A 25,554-nucleotide genomic window follows, 5' to 3' on the forward strand; every position below is an offset into this window, starting at 1 on the left:
TTATTGTTAATCAATGTTTATTCAAACTAAATTACATCCAGGATTATCACAAAGACAGAAATACAGCAGATTAATTTAGTGTCGTCTTTGAGGCACATGGGAAACAGTGAGTGACTATCATGTGTCCTTTAAATACAATCATATATTCATGGTCTATAGAAAAGTGAACAAATGTTAATTTATAAAAACAATCTAAAAAGAGAGACATCAATAGAAATGTGAATAAGGCTGAAAGAGAGACAGTAGGTCTTTACACAAAGTTGACAACTTTGGCATCAGTGGATAAATCCCTTGTATAAAAAAGGCGCAAACATGAGGCACTTCCTTATGAGCAATATGAGTGGCGCTGCTTGAATGTAACATTATCATAATGACTTTATTAAGATCAACTTGAGTTGTCTCACAGAGTTAAAGCAGGTCATTAAGGTGGCAGAAATGATATGATCAAACATGATAGGACAATATGAAGACACATAGGTAACAATTATAGCTCACAAGAAAGCACCTCTAATGTTGAAAACAACCATTTACAAAATATAAAAACAAACAGTGTAAAAGTTTAAAAGCCACTAATGAACAGATATTTGAAATGCATGACTGGCTAGTTAAAGAGGAATCAAAATGCTGTTGCAGTTTAGGGGGCTCCAGAAGGTGGGACTCACTGCTGGGACCAGGGCTTACATTTTGACTGCACTGATCCCAACAGCACTCTGGGGTGTAGCTCCTGGTCCACAAACTATTGCACATCCAGGGGATCGGAGTGGAAGAAAACTACAACGTTTCAGTCCCTAAGAGGCTGTCCCACACTCATTTATCTCTGCTAGAAATCCCATCAGTTTCTCTCTGAGGGTTTCGCTGTGATCTTGAAGATGGAGCTGAGGCTGCAAATGGTGTGCCTAATTACTTCAAAAACCTTGTAGTGTTTTCCACCCTTTGTTTACTAAAATGAGTTCCTCAGATGTGCAATTTGATCCCTCGCCAAAATGTTCCTTCCCCTATGTGCAAGGGAAAGAGAAGTACCTATGGGCTATTTGAGTATGGCATGTGTTGTTGGAGTACCTCCCTCTCCCACACGTTTCTTCTTCTGCTTCTCTCTTTAGTACGGCTCTGCCTTTAGACTTCGATATAGGCAGCATGTAAACACCATCCCTATGACCTGGGGGTTGGATGGTAGAGAAGAAACATTTAGCAAATTCTCCATGGATATACGTTTATTGAATCTCTATGTATGTTGAGCAAACTGTAAAAAGAGTTGACTTTATTTCTCACCTGTACGCAGGCTATCCCAACACCCACTGCTCCGATGATCTTCAGATGGTCCAGGATGAATTTCTCCAGTTTGGAGATGCACCCCCCCTTAATGAAAACAAAGAGTCGTCATGTTGATGAGGGAGTCGCACTGCAAACAAATGTTGTGTATACTGCTCAGATATTACATTTCTTCTAACTCTGTTGTTCTTATACAATGTTGAAATGTTGCTAGGTACAAGTACCTACACATACTACTGTACACATTGAGGAAATACTGTACTTTTGCATACTATACTTCTACTGCACTACTCCAGAGAGTGATATTGTACTCCACTACATGTATCTGACAGCTTTAAATGGAGATTTCTGCATTAAAAAAACACGTAAAACGTTTATAAAATGTATTTTGTGATGATTTAAATTATCCAACAACAGCACAACCATTAGTTAATAATGTGTCGATTGATCAATCAGTCAACTGAGGGTAAATTAATTGTCAACTATTTAGTCCATTTATGTTATTTTTCAAGGGAAAACATTTTATTTTTTATGATTTATTATATAATAGTATATTATGCACATACACAGAGGACACTTTTCTGCATTAAGTATTTATACTTTAAATACTTTAAATACATTTTCCTGGCTAAAATTGCATATTTGTACTAATGTAACATGACTCCTATGGTGTGGTATTAGTACGGTTATTTAAGTGTAGGATCTGAATACTTCCTCCATCACTGCCATCACACCACCCATCTCAGTGCTGACATGCTGAGACATGACAGAAATACTGATCCCCCCGCTGTGTAAAGCCCCCATCCTGCTCTCACCTCCACCTTGTAGATGTTGGACGGGTGGTCCCTGCGGCCACAGAACGTGGTGAGACTCTTGCAGCAGCTGTCAGGCACCACGCGGCCCTCCGCCTCTCTGGAGCGGATCCACACGCTCTCAGCCCAGTCCGACGAACTGTTGCTGCCACAGCACTTAAACTGAGGGAGACACACGAACACATTGCCTATCTTTAGACCACTTTGATGGTAGCAAAAAAGTATACAAAGACATTGTTCAATTCTTTTTATACAAAATGGGTATTTTGCTGGAGAAATAGTTTGACATTTTGGGTTAATTAGCTCTGAGATCTGTATGGTTAATAAAGAGCTACAGCGAGCAGTTGCTTAGCTTAGGGGCGTGAACCCTTCTGTATCTCCAGAATCAATTTCAATCCTTTGGCTCATGATTCATAAATAACATTATTAAGCTTGTTAGTGTTTACCTAGCTGCCTTTTAGTTTATCAGAAACACTCACACTGTAACCTTGGACAAAACGAAAGACTTGTTGAGTAGGATTACTGTCCCTGAGTAGCAATATCTGGGCTGTTTTGTAGAAGAAAATAAACATTTATTTAACCCTTAGATGCACGAGTGACTGGACCCTACACTCTTCCATAAGTGGGTCAAAAAGGACGGGTATTAGAATAATGTGTTTTTATGCCATTTTTGTCATTTTGGTTAAGAAAAATCACTTGTATAATATTCAGTATTATATTTTGGATCACACTAGAAATATTTTATATTTAATTTTTCACTATTTTTTTTTTATTTATTTTTTTTACATTTTGAAAAGAAACGGAATTCCATAGAAAATGCATGCGGGTCATTTTTGACCCACTTATGGAAGCTTGGGGTAGTAATACAAAAACTACAATTTCTTAAAATTTAAAATTTGAATGGCATGATATCCAAAACATGTTTTTTGAGGAATAGCTGGAATATGAAATGATAAAAAAATGTAATTACAAAGATACTCTAAGAAAACCACCTCACCGGGTCCAAAAAGAACCACTTATGCATCTAAGGGTTAAACATATTTTTTGGGAAGTTGTGAATGGATTAGGAATCACAGAAAATAAATCTGGATTCTTACAGTAGTCTATCTTTCCCTCACCCCTAATTTATTGGAGTTGGAGTAGTAAACTTCCTTGACGTCTAACAGCCCGGGGTAGCTCATATTTTAAAACTGAGAATAATACATGAACCTAACTGAAGTCTCGACTGCTGCTCACATTTATCCGTTCCTTCATGTGCTGTCGTCTTGTATAAGCATCGAGAAGGTGAATTACAAAACAGGATGAAGACAAGTCCATCATGCTTAGCTGAAGACTGAGAGACTGGAATCGGATTTGTTTTTGACTCGCCCTCATCACCGAAATCTCTAATCTGATGGGATGATAGGGTACCAAAACCAATCAACAGGCCTCAAGAGAGTCAATGAGAATCTCACACGTAAGCTGTTCGCTAAAAATAATGATGGTGACCAATGTATTTTGGGCCAGAAAAAAACTGCACTCTTTACAATCGGTTATCATTTAAGAGCTTATGTTAAAAATACAATTCAATGTACCTCAGCTACAGACGCTATGACACATTCATAGTAAAATTGCAAAAAATGCAGTTTTCCAGCCCCTCCAATAAGGAGACTTCCTGCTTCGTCTGTTGGGGAATGTCCTATTTTAAATCTGGACTGACAAAACGAGAAATTTGAAGCTCTACTTCGAGAAACTTGGATGGACGTTTTCACGAATTCTGACCTTTTATAGACCAAACCATTAAAAGACTAAATGATAATGTAAATAATTGTTGGCATCAGCCTGAACCTCCACCTTGTTATATTGTTAGTTGTATCCACGCCACTCTACATCCTGGTATTTAGACTCTTACCTCCTCCTGCAGCTTGTCCACCGCACTGGTGATGTGCTCGTGGGTGCTCTGCTGATACTTCTGGGTCATGGTCTCCCTCAGGTTCTGCTTCAGCTCCTGATTCAGCTGCCACACACAAACACACACATTATATTCACTAACAGCCAACGACATAGCAACACAGAAATCCTAGGCCAGCATGGAGCATGAGCAAGTGATGAAATGAGATGATGTAATTGTTGACTGAGGAGATGTATCGCACACAGGATTTTAAATTCCCTCCTGACGATACACGTCATGGACAGCAGGTTAACAACACAGGAGCAGAGGAGAGTCTGTATGTTTCTTTGTTTGGTCTCGAGACCAGCGGCAGACACTCCAGGAGCGGGAGGTCTGGGGGGGGCTCAGTTTCTATGGCAACAAGCCAGCTGGGAAACCACTGTAAATCAAAGCATGAAGGAGATATCAAGGGAATGAATGATGAAGGGAGGAGGGGAGGGCAGAGTGAGATGAGAGACGGGAGGTGAAGACAAAGAGGGAGGGAGAGGACGAGGGGAGCATTTCACTTCACCTGTTGATAGTCTGGGAGACACTGCGGCAGTGTGAAATGGCTCGGTAAGAAGAAACAGCCAGAGTGTGAGAGATCAGCTTGATGTGGCATTAACCATAAATACATGCTAACCTGAGTTTAAGCATCTATTAGGAGCCATCGCCCCAACACTGCAGCTGGCCTGGGAGTCTCAACAAAGTAACAGCAACATTGTGCACCACCTACAGGTAAGGAAGGTAATAGCATCTGCTGTGTTTAAAAAAAGAAAGCTATTTCTGGGCTACCACGAGTGCCTTTAATCGAGTGAAAGGGGAAACAGAGGGGATGCAACTCTGCAAATGGTCCAAACAAACGGAGCTATACAGCGGCCCGGCATCTGCTGATTTGACTTCGACAGCTGCAGAAATCTTCTATATGGCTGCTACTTGACCTCCTTTTTTAAACGTACACATGTTTATATTACTATTGAAATCTTTTTACATGCGTTTCAGGTCACCAGAACTGTACTATAAAACAAGCATTTTTCTACACACACACAATTGGCGTAACTCTGTAAATCAAGTGTGTGATTAAGTTGATCTCAGGCCATACTGTACAAAGATAGAAGCACTTTTAAAGAAAGCAAACCTTACACATGAAGAACAGCTTCATGACATAGATGTAATTGCAGATATAGCTGTGATTGCCTTCAAGTGATGAAGTTCAGCAGCTATTACTTTCTTTTCCTAAAGGAAGGAAATGTGTTAACGTTTGCAAACTGCTGCTGCTGTCGCTTCCCTTTACTCTAGGTGACGAGTGTGGAGAACCTGCAGCTTCAATAAGTGTGTTTGACGTCTCGCAATTAAAAGCAATTGTTACGTTTTCACGACGAATTAAGAAATCAGGATCAGTTAACAAGGGAGGAAGAGTAGAGGGAGGAAAGAGAGTGGCTTTAAAGCATTTAGCAACACAGTAACAATCTGTTGAAGCTGGTAAAGGGTCTTTAGGAAACAGCAGAGAGCTACTGAGAGACAGCTCGTGTTCAGGAGACTTGTGTATTATGAATGAGGATGTTACAATGAAGGCAGTGCAGCTCTAGACTGAAAAGTCCTGTTGCTGAGCTACAAGCCACCAGCCTTAAAGACAAGTCGAGGAGGGGGTGACGCTGCTGCAGAGCCGTGTCAGATTAATATTACACGAGAAAAAAAACCTTCTCATTTGCAACTACCTGCCCTGCAGTCAGTCATAACTCACACGCTGTCGGATTTAGTCAACTACAGCACATGAGAAGAGACAGTTATCACACATGTGCATTTTGTAGTGGTTAGTACTGCAGTGTTAAACCTGTGTGAGTAGAGTTTAAAATGAGTTTGAGTGTAATTCAATCCAAACACTAATAAAAAGCATCCAAATCATTCTGACACAGTATTCATTAGATGTTCCCAAAGTAAAATAGTTCAGTGTGATATTTGTTGTTATAAATCCACACACTCATTTATCATGTTGGTTTTGTGGTGGTTCAAATCACAGCAAAGGCCACGTGGGACTATAATCAGTCGTATTTGAACTCTTCTGACTACGTGCTCAGATCAAAAGGCACGTAACAAGTGTCAAGCATGCTCTATTGATTTTCCAGTAAAGTCCTTCACAGCTTTTACACACATAGACATGTGATCATTTACTATGAGGACAGGCGGGTGTCCACCCAAGAGGTTAAACAAATATCAGAAGTCAAAAGAAGTAACGAAACAAACGCAACTCAGCGAAGACTGTATTGTGACTTCAAATATATCCTAACATCTGTGTCCAATTTAAAATGACTTTTTTTGTCATTTGAAATCAATATCTAATCTTCCCATATCTGTCAGCTGCTGTTCCATCCTTGCAACCACCTACCAAACAGATCAAATCCCCAGGTGCCTTGCCAAATATATTGGAAAGGACTTTTTGGATCGTAAAGGGGATTACCTGCTGGTAGTAGATATAAGCCAGGACGCCAGCCAGGATCTCCAACAGGAAGATACACAGCAGCAGGACGAAGTACTGAGGACAGAGGGAAGAAGAAGAAGAAGAAGAAGAAGAAGAAGAAGAAGAAGAAGAAGAAGAAGAAGAAGAAGAAAACACAGTTAGTGGAGGGTAATGTGATGAGGCGACAGGTGGCTGAACAAAACCATGGGGGAGTTTAAAGTCTAACGCTGCTAGAAGCTGGTTTGAACAACATAAAACACATAGTGGCTAAAGTCTGGTCCAATGATATAAAGACCTTAATTAGAGATTGAAATATGCGAAGGTCGATCCACTGCAGAGCAGGTTTGTGAAGACAGTCGATAAAAGACAACAAAATGAGAACAAACAATGCTCATCAAAGTTAGACTGCCTGGGTTGTTTCTTTTGCTGATGGCACAAATAAAATAAAGGAGCTCCTGACAGCGAGAGAAAAATGTGTTAATTGTAGACGTGAGCTTAAAAATGATTTATTACATTTCATTAGGCTGATGCTTTCATCCAAAGAGGCTTACAATAAGAGCAGAAACAATAGAGAACAAGAAGGAAAGTGCTGATATATTTACTTCAGCAAGTCATACCATTGGAAGTGCGAGTGAATTAGTTACAAGTCATAAGTTAACTTTGTGCTGCTTTTTACAGCTACAATTAAAAACAGATGCGTTTGCAGTTTGCGATGGAAGATATGCAGAGTTCCTGCTGCCCTGATGTCAATGTGGAGCTCATTCCACCGTTCAGGGGCCAGGATAGCAAACAGTGCTTCTGAGGGGTACCTGGGTCCCACTCGCAGAGAAGGAGCAGCAAGCCGATTAGCTGACGCCGAGTGACGTGCACATGCTGGAGAGTATGGTCTCACCAAGGCCTGGATGTAGATTGGTAGATTTATAAAAGTAAGATTTATTACAGGGCTGATGTTGAGGATTGATTAACTAAATGTGTGTTAATAGTATACAAATACTCAGAGTTGTTGCTCAGTGGTGGATCTCACACTGTATAATAATAATAATATATAATATTTTTATAGCGCCTTTCAGGAAACCCAAGGTCGCTTTTAGTGAACTTAATAGTATAACAATAACAATATAATAACATTGCTAACACAGATTTAAAAACCTACATTTAGGCAACGCAAGTAAAGCTGCTCCGTGATATTTATGGTTGTAGATGAACATCCAGCTCTTTCCCACAAAGTTGATTTAATAAAGCGTGAAAGTGCAGAGCTCAGAGTTGTTGCTCGGAGGTGGATCTCACACTGTGTGCCCTTTGGAGAGGTCTGCTGTTCAGAGTTTATCTCCAGTGTCTGAGTCGTGACCGTGAGAGCTAAGAGTGAAGGTCTGCAGGAGTGTCTGCAGCATTAAAGACAAGACCATCTTCTCAGAGTAAAACCTTGACCTAAATTCCTCCGGCCCGCTGCGATCAGAGGGAGGAAATCAGGCCGGTAAAGTGGACCTGCTCTTTGATTCGATCGCTCGGCTGATTCGATCTCTCACACGCTCTGAGACACACTTTGATGCCGTGTTGACATGGCAACAGAGAGAGATACTAAATTCATACTAAGGGAAAGATTAACTAAACTATTTAACTTGTGACAGTAAACATTATCTGTGAGGTTTTGATCTGATCAGTTGTACTGGTTCCTCCAAAAAGCAACTTCACTGATTAAACAAAACAACATGACTCACAAAGGGAGATTGTGGTTCATACTTACACTTTGATGTATCGATATACACATATTAGTTTTTTATCTAGTTATTCAGAATAACATGAATTTCTTGAGACAATTTCCATTACAACTTTATCACAACTATTTAATTGTAATATTATACAAATATTTATGTTCATCAGCAAATTTGGTATAACACGTTTACTTGATATTTACGGCCTCAAAATCGCATTTTCTGTCGGGCATGAAATGTGTGTTTTAGAGATGAAGCAGGAGGACAGTCGACTATACTGCTATACTTTTTTTTGGTGCAATGTATTGATTTCAGTATGACTCAACGATTGTTTATTTATTTTCGCTATTTTTTCTCAGTAAGAAAACTTCTCATCTGTACATAAGATATTTTCACTTGTAGCCAAAAAACAACAACTGGGTGAGTGAGACACTTTTTCTACCGTACTTGTATTTTTCGCCCACGCTTTCTCCTTCAGACAGTAACGCTTGCTTCTCAGACCGATATCACACGGGCAGTGGTGTGTACAGAGCGTGGCAGAGAAAATGTTGTTGGCGGGTGGAGAGGTGGCTGAGTTTCAGACTGCAGTAACTCCAGAGGACTCCTTCTGATCTCAGGCACACACTCTCTCTGTGTCTCTCTCACACACACAGACTTATTATACGTCTGAGCTGCTCCCAGGTGACTTAAGACCACAGTGTAATTACTGCCATACGCCTCTCAGCAGCTTCATATGTACAGAGTCTGCATTGACTGCACTCTCCCTGGCTGAACTACAAAATGTCTAACATCCCATGGTAAACAGACTCGTTTTGCTGAGGTTGTTGGAAGATATTTGAACAGTTTCTATGTCCGTCTTTCATACCACAGTTTTCCCTCCAACATCAAACTGCAGCACGATTGCCAACACATCAGTATGCAGCTCTGTGTTTGCATTTCTGACTTCATCAGAATTGTCCCGCCGCCTTTAACAATTACTGAGCGAGTAGAAGTCACGCTGAATGTGACTTTGATCCGACAGAAAACAGTTGGACACGTGTTGGCTTTTGAGAGGAGTCATCCTGCGACCTTTTTATGAAGCACTCTTTGGCCACATGCAGCTCATCAAATGGAACTTTAAATTGACTTCAACTTAAAGCAGACTCCATTATCCAGCAGCTGGTGATTATCAAACTAACTTCAGCTAAGAGTCCGTCTGATGGGCAGTGATGCGTTTCTTCACTGCAACATGCTGCTCTTCATTACATGCGAGGAACGTGATCAATCTGTCCCCTGCTGGGCTGAATCAGAACTTCTCAACACTTGAAGTTAGTGAAGGAGTGATGGTTTCAATAATCACATCACTCCTCAAATACGACTCCTTTGCAGTTGGTCCTATCATTTTCTTTAAAGACTTGTGTACAGTGCCGTGGAAATGAATTTCCCCCTGGGGACAATAAATCTAATCTAATGTGTCATAAAAGCGTATTCATTTCTTCAGACATTGATATTAAAAAAAAAACAATGATTTTTTACGACAATTATTCTGCTGATCATTTTTTTTTTATATTGAATAAATTATTTTGTGTATTAAAGGTGGGGTAGGTAATTTTGGAGAAACCGGCTCGAGTGCGCTAGAATTTGAAAATACCATGGATGAATAATAAGAACTGGATACAGCGTGGGAGGCAGGGCCTCATTCATTCCTATGAGAGTTGCTCATTAGCGCATGATGATTAAATGGCCCAACTTTTGAGAGAGTGAAACGTCACAGATTACCCAGCATGCCTGAGAAGTACCCGTATGTGCGCGCATAGAGCATGCGCAACTTTAACCAACATGCTCGTTCACATCAAGCACGTCAATTTGCGTACACGTAACAGCACCGTGCGTTCATGACAGCACGGTACTGGATTTATATTAACGAGGCGGCAGTTAGCAGCTAGCTAGTAATTATGCTAATGTACACATCAATCGTTATGTACTTATATTACGCTTCAACCGGATCTAGAGATATCCAAGCAACAGAGCTTCATTTAGCATGAAAGAATGATTGCACTGTGTATATATATATATATATATATTAACTTTATTTAATACAACATTTACGGTACAAGATTTAATCATACAGCCCATGTAGCATGATAATGAATTACAGCAAACGTGTGCAATATATCCATTATTACAGCTCTGTGGGATGGCAGTAAGACGATATGGGTCCGTTCTTATTGTGCATCCATGGGTAAAGATAAACGCAACTCACATTGGTTTTTCAAACAGCATCTCTGTAAACTACGTGTATTCACTGAATTTCACTCTCTGCCTTTAACGGCTCGTTGGAGCTCCAATAGCTCCAGCCCCCACCCTCCCTGTGAGCACAGTGTGCTCCGATTGGTCGGGACACGTAACATGAACGTGCCGGGCGGCGCGGTCCCGTGTGTTAGATGCGCGTTCATAATGCAGAGGGAAATAACTCAGAATAACGTTATTAGCACATTATTACAACTTGAGGAACGAATGTTTTTAATAAGGGATATACAAGTGTTCATACTGGGTAGTTTATTTAGTTTAAAAAATCCAACGATTTACAGACCACTCTTTCCCCATGTAAGTCAATGGGAAAAAGTGTTTCCGGGCCTGGCAACCAAACGGAAGTGTAGTACCGCCGTTTGGCCAGTACGAATATTTTCATCTGAGTCCGGCGCACTTCCTGGGGGCTTGGAAAATACACAGCCGGAAAAAATCTGCCACTTCCTTACAGAGCCCCTCCTCCAACACACACAAACGCGCACATGACCAATGAGGGCACGAGATAAGTTTGTGCACAGATGGAAGGCTGACAGGCAGGTAGGCCATCCAGTTATTTTAGCCGGGCCGGCTAAAATGATTGGTCGTGCTTTTTACAGTGCTACGGCTTCCACAGATGGAATTTTTTTATGGATTTTTTGTCAAAGCACTTAAGATATTCATTGCTATCGGGATGTTAAGAGCATTCCATGAAATATAACAATAAGTGTATCTCGAGCCGGTTTCTCAAACTTACCTACCCCACCTTTAAATAAATAAACAGTTAAAGAATTGGACGTCACAATTTCCTGATGTCAAAGTAAACATTTCAAAAATATATATAAAACATAGAAAAGCAGAAATTAAAGTGTCCTTTTTCAGTCTGTATGAATTCTATACTTTGAATCATTTTAAAAATAGAAAAATAGACACAGGTTGCAATTAGGCGTGTGGCGTAGTGGGTTGTCCGTAAGTGTTGGGATCAGGGGGTCACAGGTTCAAACCCCACTGCAGTCAGCATGTCGTTGTGTCCCTGGGCAAGACACTTCACCCCAAATTGCTCCTGTGGGGATTGCCCACAGTATTGAGTATGTAAGTCGCTTTAGATAAAAGTGTCTAACCAGTGACATGTCATGTAATTAATTATCGTTTTTTTTGGGACATTTACATCCTGCAAAAGTTGAATATTCTATGCAAATGACCTAATGTACTTCATTTACATTAAGTCCTAAATTAGAACTGAAATGTTAAGTCTATAGATTTACAAGTTATTCAATCCAGGACATTTTTATAAAGTTGAAAACCTAATATTGTCTGATTTAAGACGTTTGTTTGGACAAAGCAACACATCGAAGACGTCACCATGGGCTTTACAAAAATATGTTTCTGTGATAAGTTAGTCTTAAATATTAATCAGTTTATTTAATAAACAATATTCAGTCGCAGCTCTGTTATTAATACATTCAATTGTAACTTTATTTAATATGAATTTGTTTCATTAAATGGCAGAGAAAGTGAAAAACAAATACAAAAATACAGACTTGACAGACGTTTTTTTTTATGTTATTCGGTTGATTTCTTTTATGCAACAAATGTCCGTGTGAATGAACAATAAAGTTTTGTATTATGTCTTAACAAACGGATAGTGTGAAAGACACAGAGATATTAAAAGAAAGAAAGTAAGGCGGAACTACAAAGAACGCACTCAGACTTGTAATGTGCGAGTCAAACTACATGAAGTAATTTTCTCCAGCCTCTGTTCGGACAGAATTTCCATTTAGCTCAGTCATTTGGAAGGAGAAACGTTCTCCTCCTTTGCTCAGGTCATATCACTGTTCTGTCGCTTTTTTCTCCCCTGCAAAACAATGAAGCTGTGTGCTGCAGACACACACCACACCCCTCTTCCCGTGGGAAGGTTTTCTTCCTTTTCTCTTTGTCTGACTGACCTTGCTCATACTTTGTTTAGTACAATCATCACTAACAGCCTTGCAAAGTCTGATATGGCCCTCCCTTTAATCTAAAGGTGAGTGCAGTAAGTTTATTCAGGCCTCACCGCTGCAGATGTTATGGCTGGATCAGCTTTTCTTACAGGACAGACAATCCCAGCTGCTCTCATGTACTGTCAGCAGGTAGCAGGCTCTCTCCACATACAAGAAAACAATTACTCTACCTCCTCCCCTCTCACCTGCCCTTATCTTTGCCCTCTTTAGCACTCACGATAGCATCTCTCCTTGCCGACAAGTTCATTCCTTCTCGGTGATTCATCGACCCAATCTCAGCTCTTCAGGATGCACCGAGCGTTTCAAAACTACACGCAGGACGAGCTGGTGAACACATCCCAGTCCCTGCTGGGTTATAAATCAAATCATCTGGACAGTGAGGACTTCATTTAGAGTGTACCGAGAGGTCTATAGACTTCTCAATTCCCCACACTGGCTGCCCTGGGGTCTTTCATAATTAAAATGGACAATAAGAACTTCTTTAAAATACCAAAATATAAAGCAATGTTGTCTTGTTTGTGATCATATTAGCACCATTATTGACAAATGTGTTTATCGACTACTGTCTTTCAAGATTTCCACTCATCCAGAAGTAGGATATTAAGTTGTACGTCAAATGAAAGTGGTTTTCCAATGTCGCTTTTTAAAATTTAAATAAAACACTTGAGGAAAGATAAGAAATGTTCCCAGGCCTTGAATGAATGATTATAATTTGTTGTTGATTGTTTTACTTTCCGTCCCAAACTTAATAACAGCACACAATGAAAATATTTGTTCCCGTTTTTTTGGAAAAAAAATTGGGTTGTTTTGGTGTGAGGCACAAAATGGTTGTATCATTTAAATGTAACTGATAATTAATAACCAAAAACTACAATACTTTTCTTGTTTGCGGTGTGAAAAGTAAAAATAAAAGTGCCATTACTTTGTTATCTAGCTTTCCCTGCCCTCTCCTTGCCCATTCATTAATGACACATAAAATAGACTAGGTGGATACTGGCTGGAGGAGCCACATGTGAAGTATTTTTCTGTGTTTATTACGATACATGTTTTTGAGTCAGTAGGCTTGTTTGAGACAAGCAAGACCTGCGCAGTTGCGATCAACGTCTTGCTCGTGAGTTGCATGATGGTTAGTCATTTTGTCCGACTTGCTCTGGAGGCTCGCCCACATGAGACTTTGAAATCTCGCGGGATAAAGACGCCCGCAGCCTTGAGAGCGAGGCGGCGCAGTTCCTCTCCACGGGCGGCGGAAGCGAAATGCTTGATGGGAAACGGCTCGCTGGTATCTCGAGCTGAGCGCTCATTGGTGGTTTTTACCCCGCTGGTGATGAAACTCTCCAATTGGCTGGCAAAAGTTTGTTGTTGTTTTGTGTCAGTTTTACGTTGCCACATCCATTCCCATTTTTCATCATTGTTCCACAATGTTTATCATCATGAAATTAATATCTATATATTTGATACTATACTTGCACCGCTTACCGTGTTCATACTTTATATATCTTAGCATATTCATACACACTGTTCATACTGCTCACAGGCTGATATCTAGTGTATTCATACCTCACTGTTTATTCATCATTCAATTCATTCTATATGTTACTCTGTCTATTGTGTACATTACTTTCCACTTCACTGCTTGTTGCACCTGGTTAGAAGCTAACCTGCATTTCGTTGTCTCAGTACCTGTAATCTGTGCAATAACAATAAAGTTGACTCTAATCTTGAGCAGGAACAAATGTATTAACTGAGTACATATCTGACATTAACGATTAAACACATGTGTGCATTCTTTATAAATGCAAACCGAGTTAAGCCGACTCCGGAGGTGGCGGTATGCACCTTAAAGTTGTTTGCAATCCGCCAAAAAACCGAGAGGAAGAAGAAGAAGAAGAAGAAGAAGAAGAAGAAGAAGAAGAAGAAGAAGAAGAAGAAGAAGAAGAAGAAGAAGAAGAAGAAGAAGAAGAAGAAGAAGAAGAAGAAGAAGACTCCGAGCTGTCCGACTTCAGGCGAGCTTTTTGAGAACTCCCCCGGCTGCGATCGGCTATTCTCGTCTACTTTCGAGGCGAGCCAAAATGACACATGTTCTTGAAAAGCTTAAACAACACAAACACTTGAGCTGCGCCCACAGAGGTGTGCATGCATACATTGGCATGTGTGGATGAGAGCTGAGCTGTGTGTGTGAATAGTACAGTGTTTCTGCAAATGTATCGCCATTCTGGTTGGCAAAATCCTGTGCTGTGTGCAGCGAGTGCCAACACACACACAATGTTTGGAGTTTTTGTTTCGTCTGAACTGAACCCAGTCAGCCTGACATCTCGGGCGGTGCTGTGTGTGTGTGTGTGTGTGTGTGTGTGTGTGTGTGTGTGTGTGTGTGTGTGTGTGTGTGTGTGTGTGTGTGTGTGTGTGTGTGTGTGTGTGTGTGTGTGTGTGTGTGTGTGTGTGTGTGTGTGTGTGTGTGTGTGTGTGTGTGTGTGTGTGTGTGTGTGTGTGTGTGTGTGTGTCATATGTCCTTCTAACAACCTATTATTTTTGGAAGTTATATAAGGTTTTCCCACATTTACTTTTTGGCTCATACAGGGTGGAAAAGCTAAATCCATTCACATGCCAAGAACGAACTAACGTCAATTGATGTGCATCCTACTGAAGAATATGGAATTCTGTGCACAGAATCAGTCTGAGTATTTCCAATATAATCAAGTCAACGCAGAACACACCAATACATCGATTATTAGCCATCTGGCTGAAGACCAAACTGAAAGTTAGCCAGAGAACAAGTTACTGCTTCACTGAAAGAAATGTGTGTGATACCAGGGTTAACTTTGTTTTTACCCAGGCTGGTGGAGAGGCTGAGCAGCACAGCACATTCCCTGAAAAGAAATACATTTCCTCAGGCTATCTTTAAGGGATTTTCAGTTCTATTTATAAAAAGGCTTCATTTAGTATGCTGTGCTGGCCAGCCATAAATATGTGTTATTAATGGGAATAAAAGTCAACTCAACATGAACAAATATCAAAAACTGGTGTTATTCATTTATCTTATTATTCATAGTAGGTATGGCTGGCATTTTAGCAATATGTTTCAGCATTAGGGTTGATTACCCCCCCCTGCATAACCAATTAAGGTTTCCTGTTCCCACCCAACGATTTAAAGGTCACCTATTATGCAAATTCCCCTTTTTCATGTCTCTTATACATAGACATGTGTCCCCTTGGGTTTTAAGAGATTCTGAAAGTTTCAGGAAAAAAGATTCTCTCTCTTTTTGTCCTGATCCATTTATACAAAAACCTGTGTAACCAATCACCAACCAAGGTAACACCCGCCCACCTTATCACCTGAATCTCCTAACGCACCATTGCGTAATAATAATAATATTACTTTTGTCGGTAACAGAGTAATGTAACGCGTTACTTTTATAATTCAGTCATCACAGGTTTATATTTACGTAACATTTGCGCGACTTGCGCGTCCACATGCAGTGCATAAACGTGGCTGAGTCAACAGCGATGACTTTCGAGGGCTGGAGGTATGCCCATTATTTTGAGTTCGTCCGAAGAAAGGACAGGAATGTGACGGTGAGGTGCAAACTGTGTCCAGGCCAGAAGCTTTTATCCACCGCTGCAGACACAACGTCAAACCTCAACAAGCACCTGCAAAGACAACATGCTAACGTGAAGCTAATAGCTAAGGAGGACCTCCGAATCCAGAGTGAGGATGTTGAGTAAGTAACGAGCAACACTGTAGGTGCGCCGCATTTGCGCTTCAGATGAGGCTCCCTCCGCAAAATGAAGCACCCTCCGCAGTCTGCGTGATCTGCCTGTAGGGAGGGGCGAGTAAAGTATCGAGTAAAGTAACGAGTAAAGTAACGCGTTTTTAAAGTAATGTGTAATATATTACTTTTTTTGAGTAACGACCCCTTCTCTGCTCATTAGCATTTAAAGCTACAGAATCAGCACTTCTGAAACGGGGCTGAAACAGAGGGGTTTATGGGTAATGCTACAATGCATGATCTGTTTGGTATTTCAGCCAAACACTTCAGAGACATGTTTTTTTATTTATCTCAATCAATCAATCAATGTTTATTTATATAGCCCAATATCACAAATGTTACATTTGTCTCAGTGGTCTTCACAGTGTGTACAGAATATCAGTATGACAATACGACACCCTCTGTCCTTAGACCCTCACATCGTACAAGGTATCTGAGACCTATAATATATTTTTGAAAAACAGTATAATAGTGGACCTTAAAAAGATCATTTCATAAAACTACCATTGGATGTGATAACAAAGTTGTCAGCCAATGGGGAGCGGTGGATGTGATTGGAATGAATAATATATAAGGAAAAAATAAGCATATATATGTAGCAAAGTCCCACTCTTTGCTTTCATTGTGTCTAGGTAGGAGAGTAGAAAGGATTTCTGTTTCACACACTTCAATATATTTAAATGTGTGCGTTGTGCAGCTTCTATTATCTCCACCCTGACGTGATCTCTCACCACTCGCAGTAGCCTCCTCTGCTCCTTGAAGGTGGCACAGCAGCCCAGCACGCCTGTTACCATGACGATGGCTCCAGCCAGGACCAGTATGTAGGCGGAGGCAGCGTAGGTCTTGGAGGAGAGGAGGCTGATGTAGTCGCTCTTCTCAAGCAAGGTCCAAACACCCACCCCCATCACTACGCCGCCTGCCAGCTGGAAGAAGAAGAGCACATGATGAGAGTCTGGTCTGTGAGAGAGGGGCCCGGTTCAAGAGGAGCCAGAATCTGTTAAAAACCAGCACACAGACAGTACAATGCAAAGAGACAAAACCTGAGCGGTACAAAGGGGTTTCTATTATCTATCACTCAAGCAGGATTCAATGTGACAAAGGAGGAGAAATTAATGACTGTCGATGGCTTAATGTGAAATGATAAAATGGACCAATTGCTTTTACAGGAGATAATGTGATCCTGAATCAGTTTATTCTGCATGGTAATTGTGCAGGAGCTGATAGCTGAAAAGCTTAGCTACAGCAGCAGCAGTCAGTTGATAGGAATACTATCAATCTGCAACTATCATTTGAAGTAATCCCCTGTAATCGTCACAAACATGTACATGTATGAATGCATTTAAGGACAGTGAGCAGCTATTATACAGCACCTGGGTAACTGGCACCTCCACCTGGTTCCAGTCCACACTCAGTTTTTGCCCGTTCTGGGACTTCCCCATAAGACCTACAGACTGAGCTACTGCCGTCGTCAATATTATGATGATGGGTTGGCAAAATTGCCAAACGTGCTCTGTTTCCAGCTTCTCAAAGGAGAGGATTTACTACTTTTTTTTGTCATATATGGAAGTAATCTTAATAGGTTTGAGTATAAGGTGGGGAGGGGCTTCCTTTAAAATACTTATATAGACTTAATTAATTATTTAGTCAGCAACTGGCTCGCTATAAATTAGGTTAATCACAGTCGTATAATCTGATATTTTTCAGCAATTATTTTGTTGGGGAAGAAGCATTTTAAAAATACTTTGAGATGCAAGACAGAGAAATAACATAGATAAAGTCTGAGGGTTTATCAAGCACCAAGTAAATCCTTAAGCCCTGAGGATAGACTAGGCAAGCATATAAATCAATGCTTCCATCCAGCATATAACTGTCCCAGTCTGACATCTTCAGCATTATCTAAGAAAACTGTTTTGGGAAAATTAAATCAGTGAGATATCAACAGTGACGAGTCAGCAGATGGCACAGCGCTGCAAGAGAAATCTGTCATTGCTCCAAAGCCGTAAATCTAACAGCTGTCCTAATTTAGATTTAATTTATACAAAGACAAGGCGACGGCTTCAGAGGCTAGACAGTGAGTGGGATTGTACGACACACCCAGAAACAGTGAGGCAGGAACACACAGCAGAGAGAAACCAGGAAACACTCTTTACTTAACATTTTAATGTAGTAACACAGTGGTATAATGGTGAATGAGGAGGACTAGTTATTAACTTATGCTACAATACTGGTAATGGTCATTTTGTTTAGTGTTTTGTTTTAATGTTGTAGTGCATATATGCAGTTGAACTATCTACACATGCACACTGACTTGATGTTGAAGTTTGTTTTTATCCAGAGGGAAATTGTAGTGTAGCAGTTTCAGTAGGAGTGCAAATATAAAATAAAGTATATTCTCTTAGAAATATAATCAATAAAGTGCAAACCAGTGGTTGTCAACGTTTTTCTCATAACCACTTGAGTCTAAAGTTACATAAAATCAAAGTTCAGTTAAAACATGTGTCCGTTTAAGATGTTTGCCCTCGATTTACGAAACAATAATGGGTGAATCATGTCCAAGTGTCATCAAAAGCTGCACAAGAGAAATGGTGACCTCTAGTGGCAGCCATAGGTAATCACTGGAACATTTTTTTTTTTAAAAGTCTAAAAGGACCATGAAGTGAATGTTTGACGTTTATGTCAGGGTATATTACTATTCATGAAACCTACAGATGTATTTATGTTTGAGCAGGAAAACAGGGTGAAGATGATGGAATATAAGTTATTTGCAATGGTACTACATTGCTTTAGAATTCTAAAATCATGTTAAAAAAAATATGCTTAAGCATTTTATTCTAAAGTGTATTCAATATCAATGCAAGGCAGTGTGCTGCACTGCTCACTCAATCGTAACTCCTTGACTTTCAATACTACAAGATTATGTGCTCAAAAACAGCAGATATGGATCTATGAACTTACTTTAGCAGTAGGTGCAGACAAATATCTGAAACCTTTTTTTAAACCTAAACCATGTGCTTATTTGTCAATGTAAACCATGACTGTAGTTTTGAATTATCAACAGGTCTAATTAAATGACTTAGCGAGAAATATCCCTTAAGAAGTCGGCATGAGACAGAAGGACAAGCAAAACCTCATCTTGCTGAAACTTCGATAATGCCAACACTTTTAAAAAACAATTCTGTGTCATAAATCAAAATCCTACCAAACAACATAAATAGAAAACAGGGCATGCAACATCTAGAGGTAAACTGACTACTGCCAATCAACACAAATACTTGTAATAAAGCAAAGCGTTCGGCTAATTTCCTTTTCTGACTGATTGCTGTGATTCTTGTACCTCTGAGTATTTTGGAAAATGCTTTTTATAAACTAAATGCCTAATCGCAAACATCTATGAAAATAACTGCAATATCCTGAAATATATATTTGGTTGTCATTCTGGCATCTGTCACAGAAAAGGCACAGTATGGTTAGTCTGCCAGTTTGAGAGAGATCTGATTCTTTGACAGACAGATGATTATCACATATGGAAAAGATGTAACTGTGATTTCACAGCGAGTACGTGAGAGCAAGAGAGTCACTTTCCCTTTGCTTCAGTGCTAAGATTTGATTCTTTTTCCACACAAAAGATCCAGATGATGGAGTTATTTGTAGTGCTTTTCTCCTGGAATACCATGTTCTTGATACTGGAAAGTTTTGGGTGATTGGGCTCTGAATGAACCGTCTGTGTCCTCTGTAAAGTATGCAGCTTGGCTTTGATTCCATGAACTGGAAAAGCAGCAGGCCTTCATCTGCTGCCTGAATACAAAGTCTCTGTTGAAGAGTTTTATCTGCTATGTATTCCAGATATCATAGAGGTAAATGGAACATCTGGATTATTACCATTTAGTTCACACATTTTTAATTTTGACATAATTTAAGTTGTCGTTTTTGATCAAATACTAAGTTAAGTTATGCTGAAATCTGGAGATCAGGTCTGTAAACTGTGCAAATAATGGACACTTTTTTAAATTTTTCTCCCTTTGTTTGCTCTTCCAAACACAGTACATTTGAGCAGCGTATGCTTTGTTTAAAACCTGATTGTCTGACTACTTGTGTTTCTTGCCCTCCCCACCGACTCCCTTTTAGCTTCGCTGTGTTTCAAGGTCACAGCATTTATCTTTGTTATTATAACCCAAATAAAACAATGGAGAAATCAACAAAAAAGAGATTGCATGAAAAGTTATATATCCTGGTCATAAGTGCATAACGGAAAGCATGAATGTGCTTTAGGAGCACTTTAGACCAGCATAAGCACTTTGATAATTAAACTCCCTGTGCAGGCTCAACTAGGCCAGAATGAAACGTACCCAAAAGAGAAAGTTGAAGGCAAACAGGAGGTATTTCAGGCAGATGGTTCCACATGTTTCCTTCTTCTCCTCATAGACCCCCATGCTGCAAAAGAAAGCAGATTTCAGATCAGTTATGACAATAACACACAGAAAGAGTTAGTTTTATTCAATACATTTCATACTACTGTACACTCAGTTTGATGTTATGTGACCATGAACCAGATGGTGAGCTCTCGCCCTAAGTATTGTGTTGACAAAGATGATGGAGACCAAAATGACTCTTCTGCCGACTGCGTCCTTTTTGGTGCAGCATATTAAAAAAGCAAGCATTAGTTTTAATTGTGATTATCAGTGCCAATGTGCACAACGTTTGGAGCCAGTACGATAAATAAAGAACAGTGAAAGTCAGACCGAGGCTTTGCTCATCAGCTTTTGGAACTCTTTATACAATTTCCCCCAAAAACATTTGATGTATAGGCCTTATTTAAAAAGTGTAAACACTACTGATTTAAGAGATAAAAGATTAGGTTTAAAAAGGTTGCTATTCTGTTTAAGGTCATGAATTCAGGAATATCAGAATGTGTTTATTAAGCATTATAAGCGCGAAAAAGTTCAGTATACAATGAATATACACTTTGTTAAAGTACAATAGGGGCTTGTAGTTGGCACAGAGGACACAGAATTATATTATAGCTTGAAATAAAGCCAACTTTCGTTTTTATGGTGAGGCGCTGTTAACAAATGAGAAGTTACAAGGCGGATGCAGAACGTGGGGGAGTGAGTATTAGATCAGCAGTGTAGGCAGAATCAGTGAGCTGAGTTATTACATGTGTATGCAGAGAGATCCATGACTAAGCACTTAGTAGGAGCTGAGAGTCAGCCAAAAGGCTGGAAATTAGAAACCACCCTCTTCCCTGAAGCATGGTACCAACAACAAACACTTTCCAGAAGCTAAACCTTCTTCTTTTAACAGAATTTACATATTGTTAGTATGGTGTTTTATCGACTAAGTGAATGAAATGGAAAAATTATAGTTGGTTACAAAAATTCCCTTTTTAACAAGAAATGAAACAGATTGAAGCGTATCCAATCAATGTCTTGTATTGTAACCGCAGAAAATGATACTATAGTAACATTTGACAGGTTTTCCCATGATCCTATAGGTTTGAAGTTAGATTTATAGAATAAGATGTATAGATCACATCAGAGCAACACTTGTCTGCATGTAATCTTTGGTCTCCCAAGTCTCACATCCATTTTTTTAGCCCCACAATTTTCTTAGCTTACTTTTCTGTCAAGCCCAGACTTGCCCTCCTCTGACTGTCTGTAATCAAACCGCCCCCCCACCCCACCCCGCACCCGCACCTACTACTGTCAATACAGATGAGTGTGTCTGGGCTCTGTCTGGTGACCATCTGTTAGTGTTATAGTGGGACCACTTAGTGGGACCTTGTTAATTAAATTCAAACAAGACTCAAATGACAACTCCTCATTTTACTGTTTAGAGACGGAGAGGAAACAGCTGAGACAAGACAGCAACCAAGAACTTTCTGCAAGGAGGGTTAAGCGTGAAAAAGAACAGTTGAGTTTCACAATGATGCATCTTATTAAAAGCTTTAGCTAATTTTAGGATGTGATATTCTTACTCAAGTGCACATTAAACAAGACTGTTGCTTGCACTCAGTATAAATTGCATTAAGTAGGATAATGGTTGTCTCGTCTACTCTAAGAGATTACAGTGGTGAAATACTTGGAGCAGGTCCAGGTATCTTTTTTTCATCTGTATAAGCAAAAAGAAACTGTGATGGACATTTTAGATGACTTCTACCATTGTATACACAAACCACTAAAATAACCCACTGAGTAGTCACACATTTGATGTTTCTCCAAAGTAAGGACCCTCATATGGATACTTTGAATATCTTCTTAAAACAACCGGAAAATACCACTGTTTGACTTTGACCAATAATTAAATGTAATGTTTCCACTAAAGTCATGGCAGGTGTAGTACTAAGTCTACTGGGATCTTCTTTTGGTCTAAACAATTACAATTCTAAAGAAACAATTCAAAACTCCAACTTATTTGGTAGACAAAGATCTAAATAAAATATATTTTCTGTGTGAAAAACATACTCTGCTTACGTGATGTTTTACAATACTACAGGAAACAGTATTTTTAGTCCAGATTTGGAAAACTAAATAGTCTGATTTGGAAGTAGGTAGATGTGTGCAACAAGATTGAAGTTATCATTTAATAATTATGTCATGACAAACTAATGTTGAAAACCAAGTTTGGATTGATATAACTCATTTATGAATCCACAATAATACATGTGGTGTTAATAAACCAACTGATAATAAAACACAGTTGTTTGAATAGCTGCTATGTAAAATGTAAGTTTTTTTAATTATTAGCAGGTATAGAGGTGGAAAAGGTACTCAGATCTTGTACTTAAGAAAAAGTAGAAGTACCAAAGTGTAGGAATACTCTGTTACAAGTAAACGTCCTGAAATCAAAATGTTACTCAAGTGAAAGTACAAAGTATTAGCAGCAAAATAAACCTAAAGTAGGCTACCAATAGTAAAAGTACTCATTATACTAATTTCATAATAATAAATACAAATAGTATATGTTTTGATCACAATTAGTGATGTATTAAAGTGTTATCAAAGCTGGTAAAGGTGTAGCTAATTTCAATGACGTTGTATGCTGCAGGGTAGCTTCTGAATTTCACTCCAGGTGTAACTAAAGTCTAATTTTAGTGTTGATTATATTTCACACCATTAATCCAAATCTGTTAAGTAATTTAAGGTAATAAATAAACATAGTGGAGTAAAAATACACTATTTACCTCTGACTTGTCGGGTAGAAGTACAAAATATCAAAACATTGAAATACAGAAATAAAGTACAAGTATTTGAAAATTGTTCTTGAGTAGAGTACTTGAGTAAATGTTCTTATTACTTTACATCATTGCAGGTATATTACCTAGCTAGCTCGGACTACAACGAAAAGTGAGCTAGCTGAACATCATTACAACCCGTCCTGACAACGGCTCAGCCGTTAAACCTCTGGAAAGTCCTATGGTTTGTGTAAAAGGTTTGGGTTCACAATAACCATGTATAAACCTTGTTTTGGTACCACAGGATAAGCTCTATTATGTATAAGTTTACAGTACCGCTCACTACAGTGTTTTGTAGGTTTCCTCGATGATTTTCAGATGACGCTACAGCGCATCTCTGCCCGGTGTGAGCTAACGCTAAAGTTATACGACTCACCGCTGCTATGATGGAAAACACATGTGTTATCAAAACGACCTACTTTCAAAAGAAACCAACAACACGTTGAACACATGTCTGATAACGTAGCTTTGAAATACAGCTGTAAGATGTCTTAACTACATGGTAAAATCACAGTAATGCTTCATGTCGGCTTAATGCGACACCGTAGTGTGGAGCTAACCACTATCAGGGCACTTCCTGCTTTCACTTACCTGCCGTTTCTGTGATCTTCCGTAGAATAAAGCGATTCAATGTTTAGGAAATACTCCTAAAGGTCTTCTGTTTCCAATCCACTTTTTACTCTGATAAAGGTCTCTCGGATAGCCGTGTGTATCTGGAGGCCAGAGAAATCACAGTGAGTTCAAGGACTGAGGCGGCTGACTCCACCCCGGGCTACCTTGCGTGTTTCTGGGTGTTTTTTCTGTCCTGGGGCAATGCTTCTGTGATGCAAACAGATACAGAGGAGGAAGCAGGGGAAATGAAAGAAAAATCACGATTCAAAGAAAGTATATGAGAAAAATCATGATTCAAGTATTATGTATTTTTTAATAATGATCAAAGGGAGTGGCTATATACAGGACGGTCCTGTATATAAGTTCTCTGAAATGGCTATATACAGGACGGTCCTGTACACAACGCCAAATGGCTATATACAGGACCGTCCTGTTCACAGCTCTCTGAAATGGCTATATTCAGGACGGTCCTGCACAGAAGCCCTGAAATGGCTTTTTATGTAGTCTACAGAAATATGGATATAATTGGTGTACAATTAACGTTTACAGCAGGATAAATTACAAAAATGTACAGCATACTACATACAATTCAAAAGACGGTTTCTCCGATTTCTAAAATAAAAATGCCGGCGTAGCCGATAAATGATTTGTGTTGCTTTCAATGCAAAATCACTACACGTCAACGAAATGTCGGCGTATTCTTTAAAAAAAACCTTCAGTTTTAATAAAACCGAGTAGTCTTTAAAGTATGCAGTGATATCCTTTACAAGTAAAACATTGTGCATTGGAAAATATAAAGTAGAAAATGATTGAAACAACATAAAAAGATAAGCCAAAACAAAGACTGAAATCAGCATAAAAAGCTAAGCAATTGGCATGGAAAGAGATATAATTGTCATAATTTTATATTAAGGGGAAACTCATTGAAAATAATGTTGTCGTGAGAATATTTATCTGTGAATCCTATCCCTACATTACCACCCGCGAAACTTGCTTAAGCATGCTATAATAGCCCGGTCTGTATATAGTCATTTGACGTTAGCTGCAGGACGGTCCTGTATATAGCCATTTCAGATATCTTATCCACGACCACAGGACCGTCCTGTATATAGCCATTTCAGAGACCTTATATACAGGACCGTCCTGTATATAGCCATTTCAGGGCTTCTGTGCACGACCGTCCTGTATATAGCCATTTCAGAGAGCTGTGTACAGGACGGTCCTGTATATAGCCATTTGGCGTTGTGTACAGGACCGTCCTGTATATAGCCTCGGCCATGATCAAACTACAAAAATACTGATGAAGGGATTTTCTACCAATTATCAATACAGTATCACTATCAGCATTACAGCAATTGCACATCTTCTACAACCCCTATAGAGAGCTCGGCTATTTTTGAAAGGATAAAGGAAGAAAATAAATAATATCTGCTTCATCTTGTAAAGATGTTGATGAAGTAGGCATACGGTTTGTATAAAGTTAATTATTTGGATTAAAAAAGCTTTTAACATTGTCCTCCAT

The 25,554-nt window shown here is 39.4% G+C and overlaps 1 protein-coding gene across 2 annotated transcripts; it reads right to left on the reverse strand.

Annotated features, from left to right (window-relative positions):
- Nucleotides 1-24,236, reverse strand: LOC117464331 (CD151 antigen-like). Of its 2 annotated transcripts, XM_034106702.2 has the most exons (8): nucleotides 24,012-24,235; nucleotides 20,536-20,620; nucleotides 16,921-17,112; nucleotides 6,449-6,523; nucleotides 3,973-4,077; nucleotides 2,085-2,243; nucleotides 1,270-1,356; nucleotides 1-1,156 (listed from the first exon to the last, which is right to left on the reverse strand). In XM_034106702.2, exons 2-8 carry the CDS (start codon nucleotides 20,617-20,619, stop codon nucleotides 1,097-1,099), a joined length of 762 nt encoding a protein of 253 aa, XP_033962593.1. In that variant the 5' UTR covers nucleotide 20,620; nucleotides 24,012-24,235; the 3' UTR covers nucleotides 1-1,096. The 2 variants fall into 2 exon arrangements, with proteins under 2 accessions (XP_033962593.1, XP_033962600.1); XM_034106709.2 differs by lacking the exon at nucleotides 6,449-6,523 and having other exon boundaries at nucleotides 24,012-24,236.
- Between the last annotated feature and the right edge of the window lie 1,318 nt (nucleotides 24,237-25,554).

This window comes from Pseudochaenichthys georgianus, chromosome 3, assembly GCF_902827115.2.
Source record: "Pseudochaenichthys georgianus chromosome 3, fPseGeo1.2, whole genome shotgun sequence".
Lineage (NCBI taxonomy): Eukaryota > Metazoa > Chordata > Actinopteri > Perciformes > Channichthyidae > Pseudochaenichthys > Pseudochaenichthys georgianus.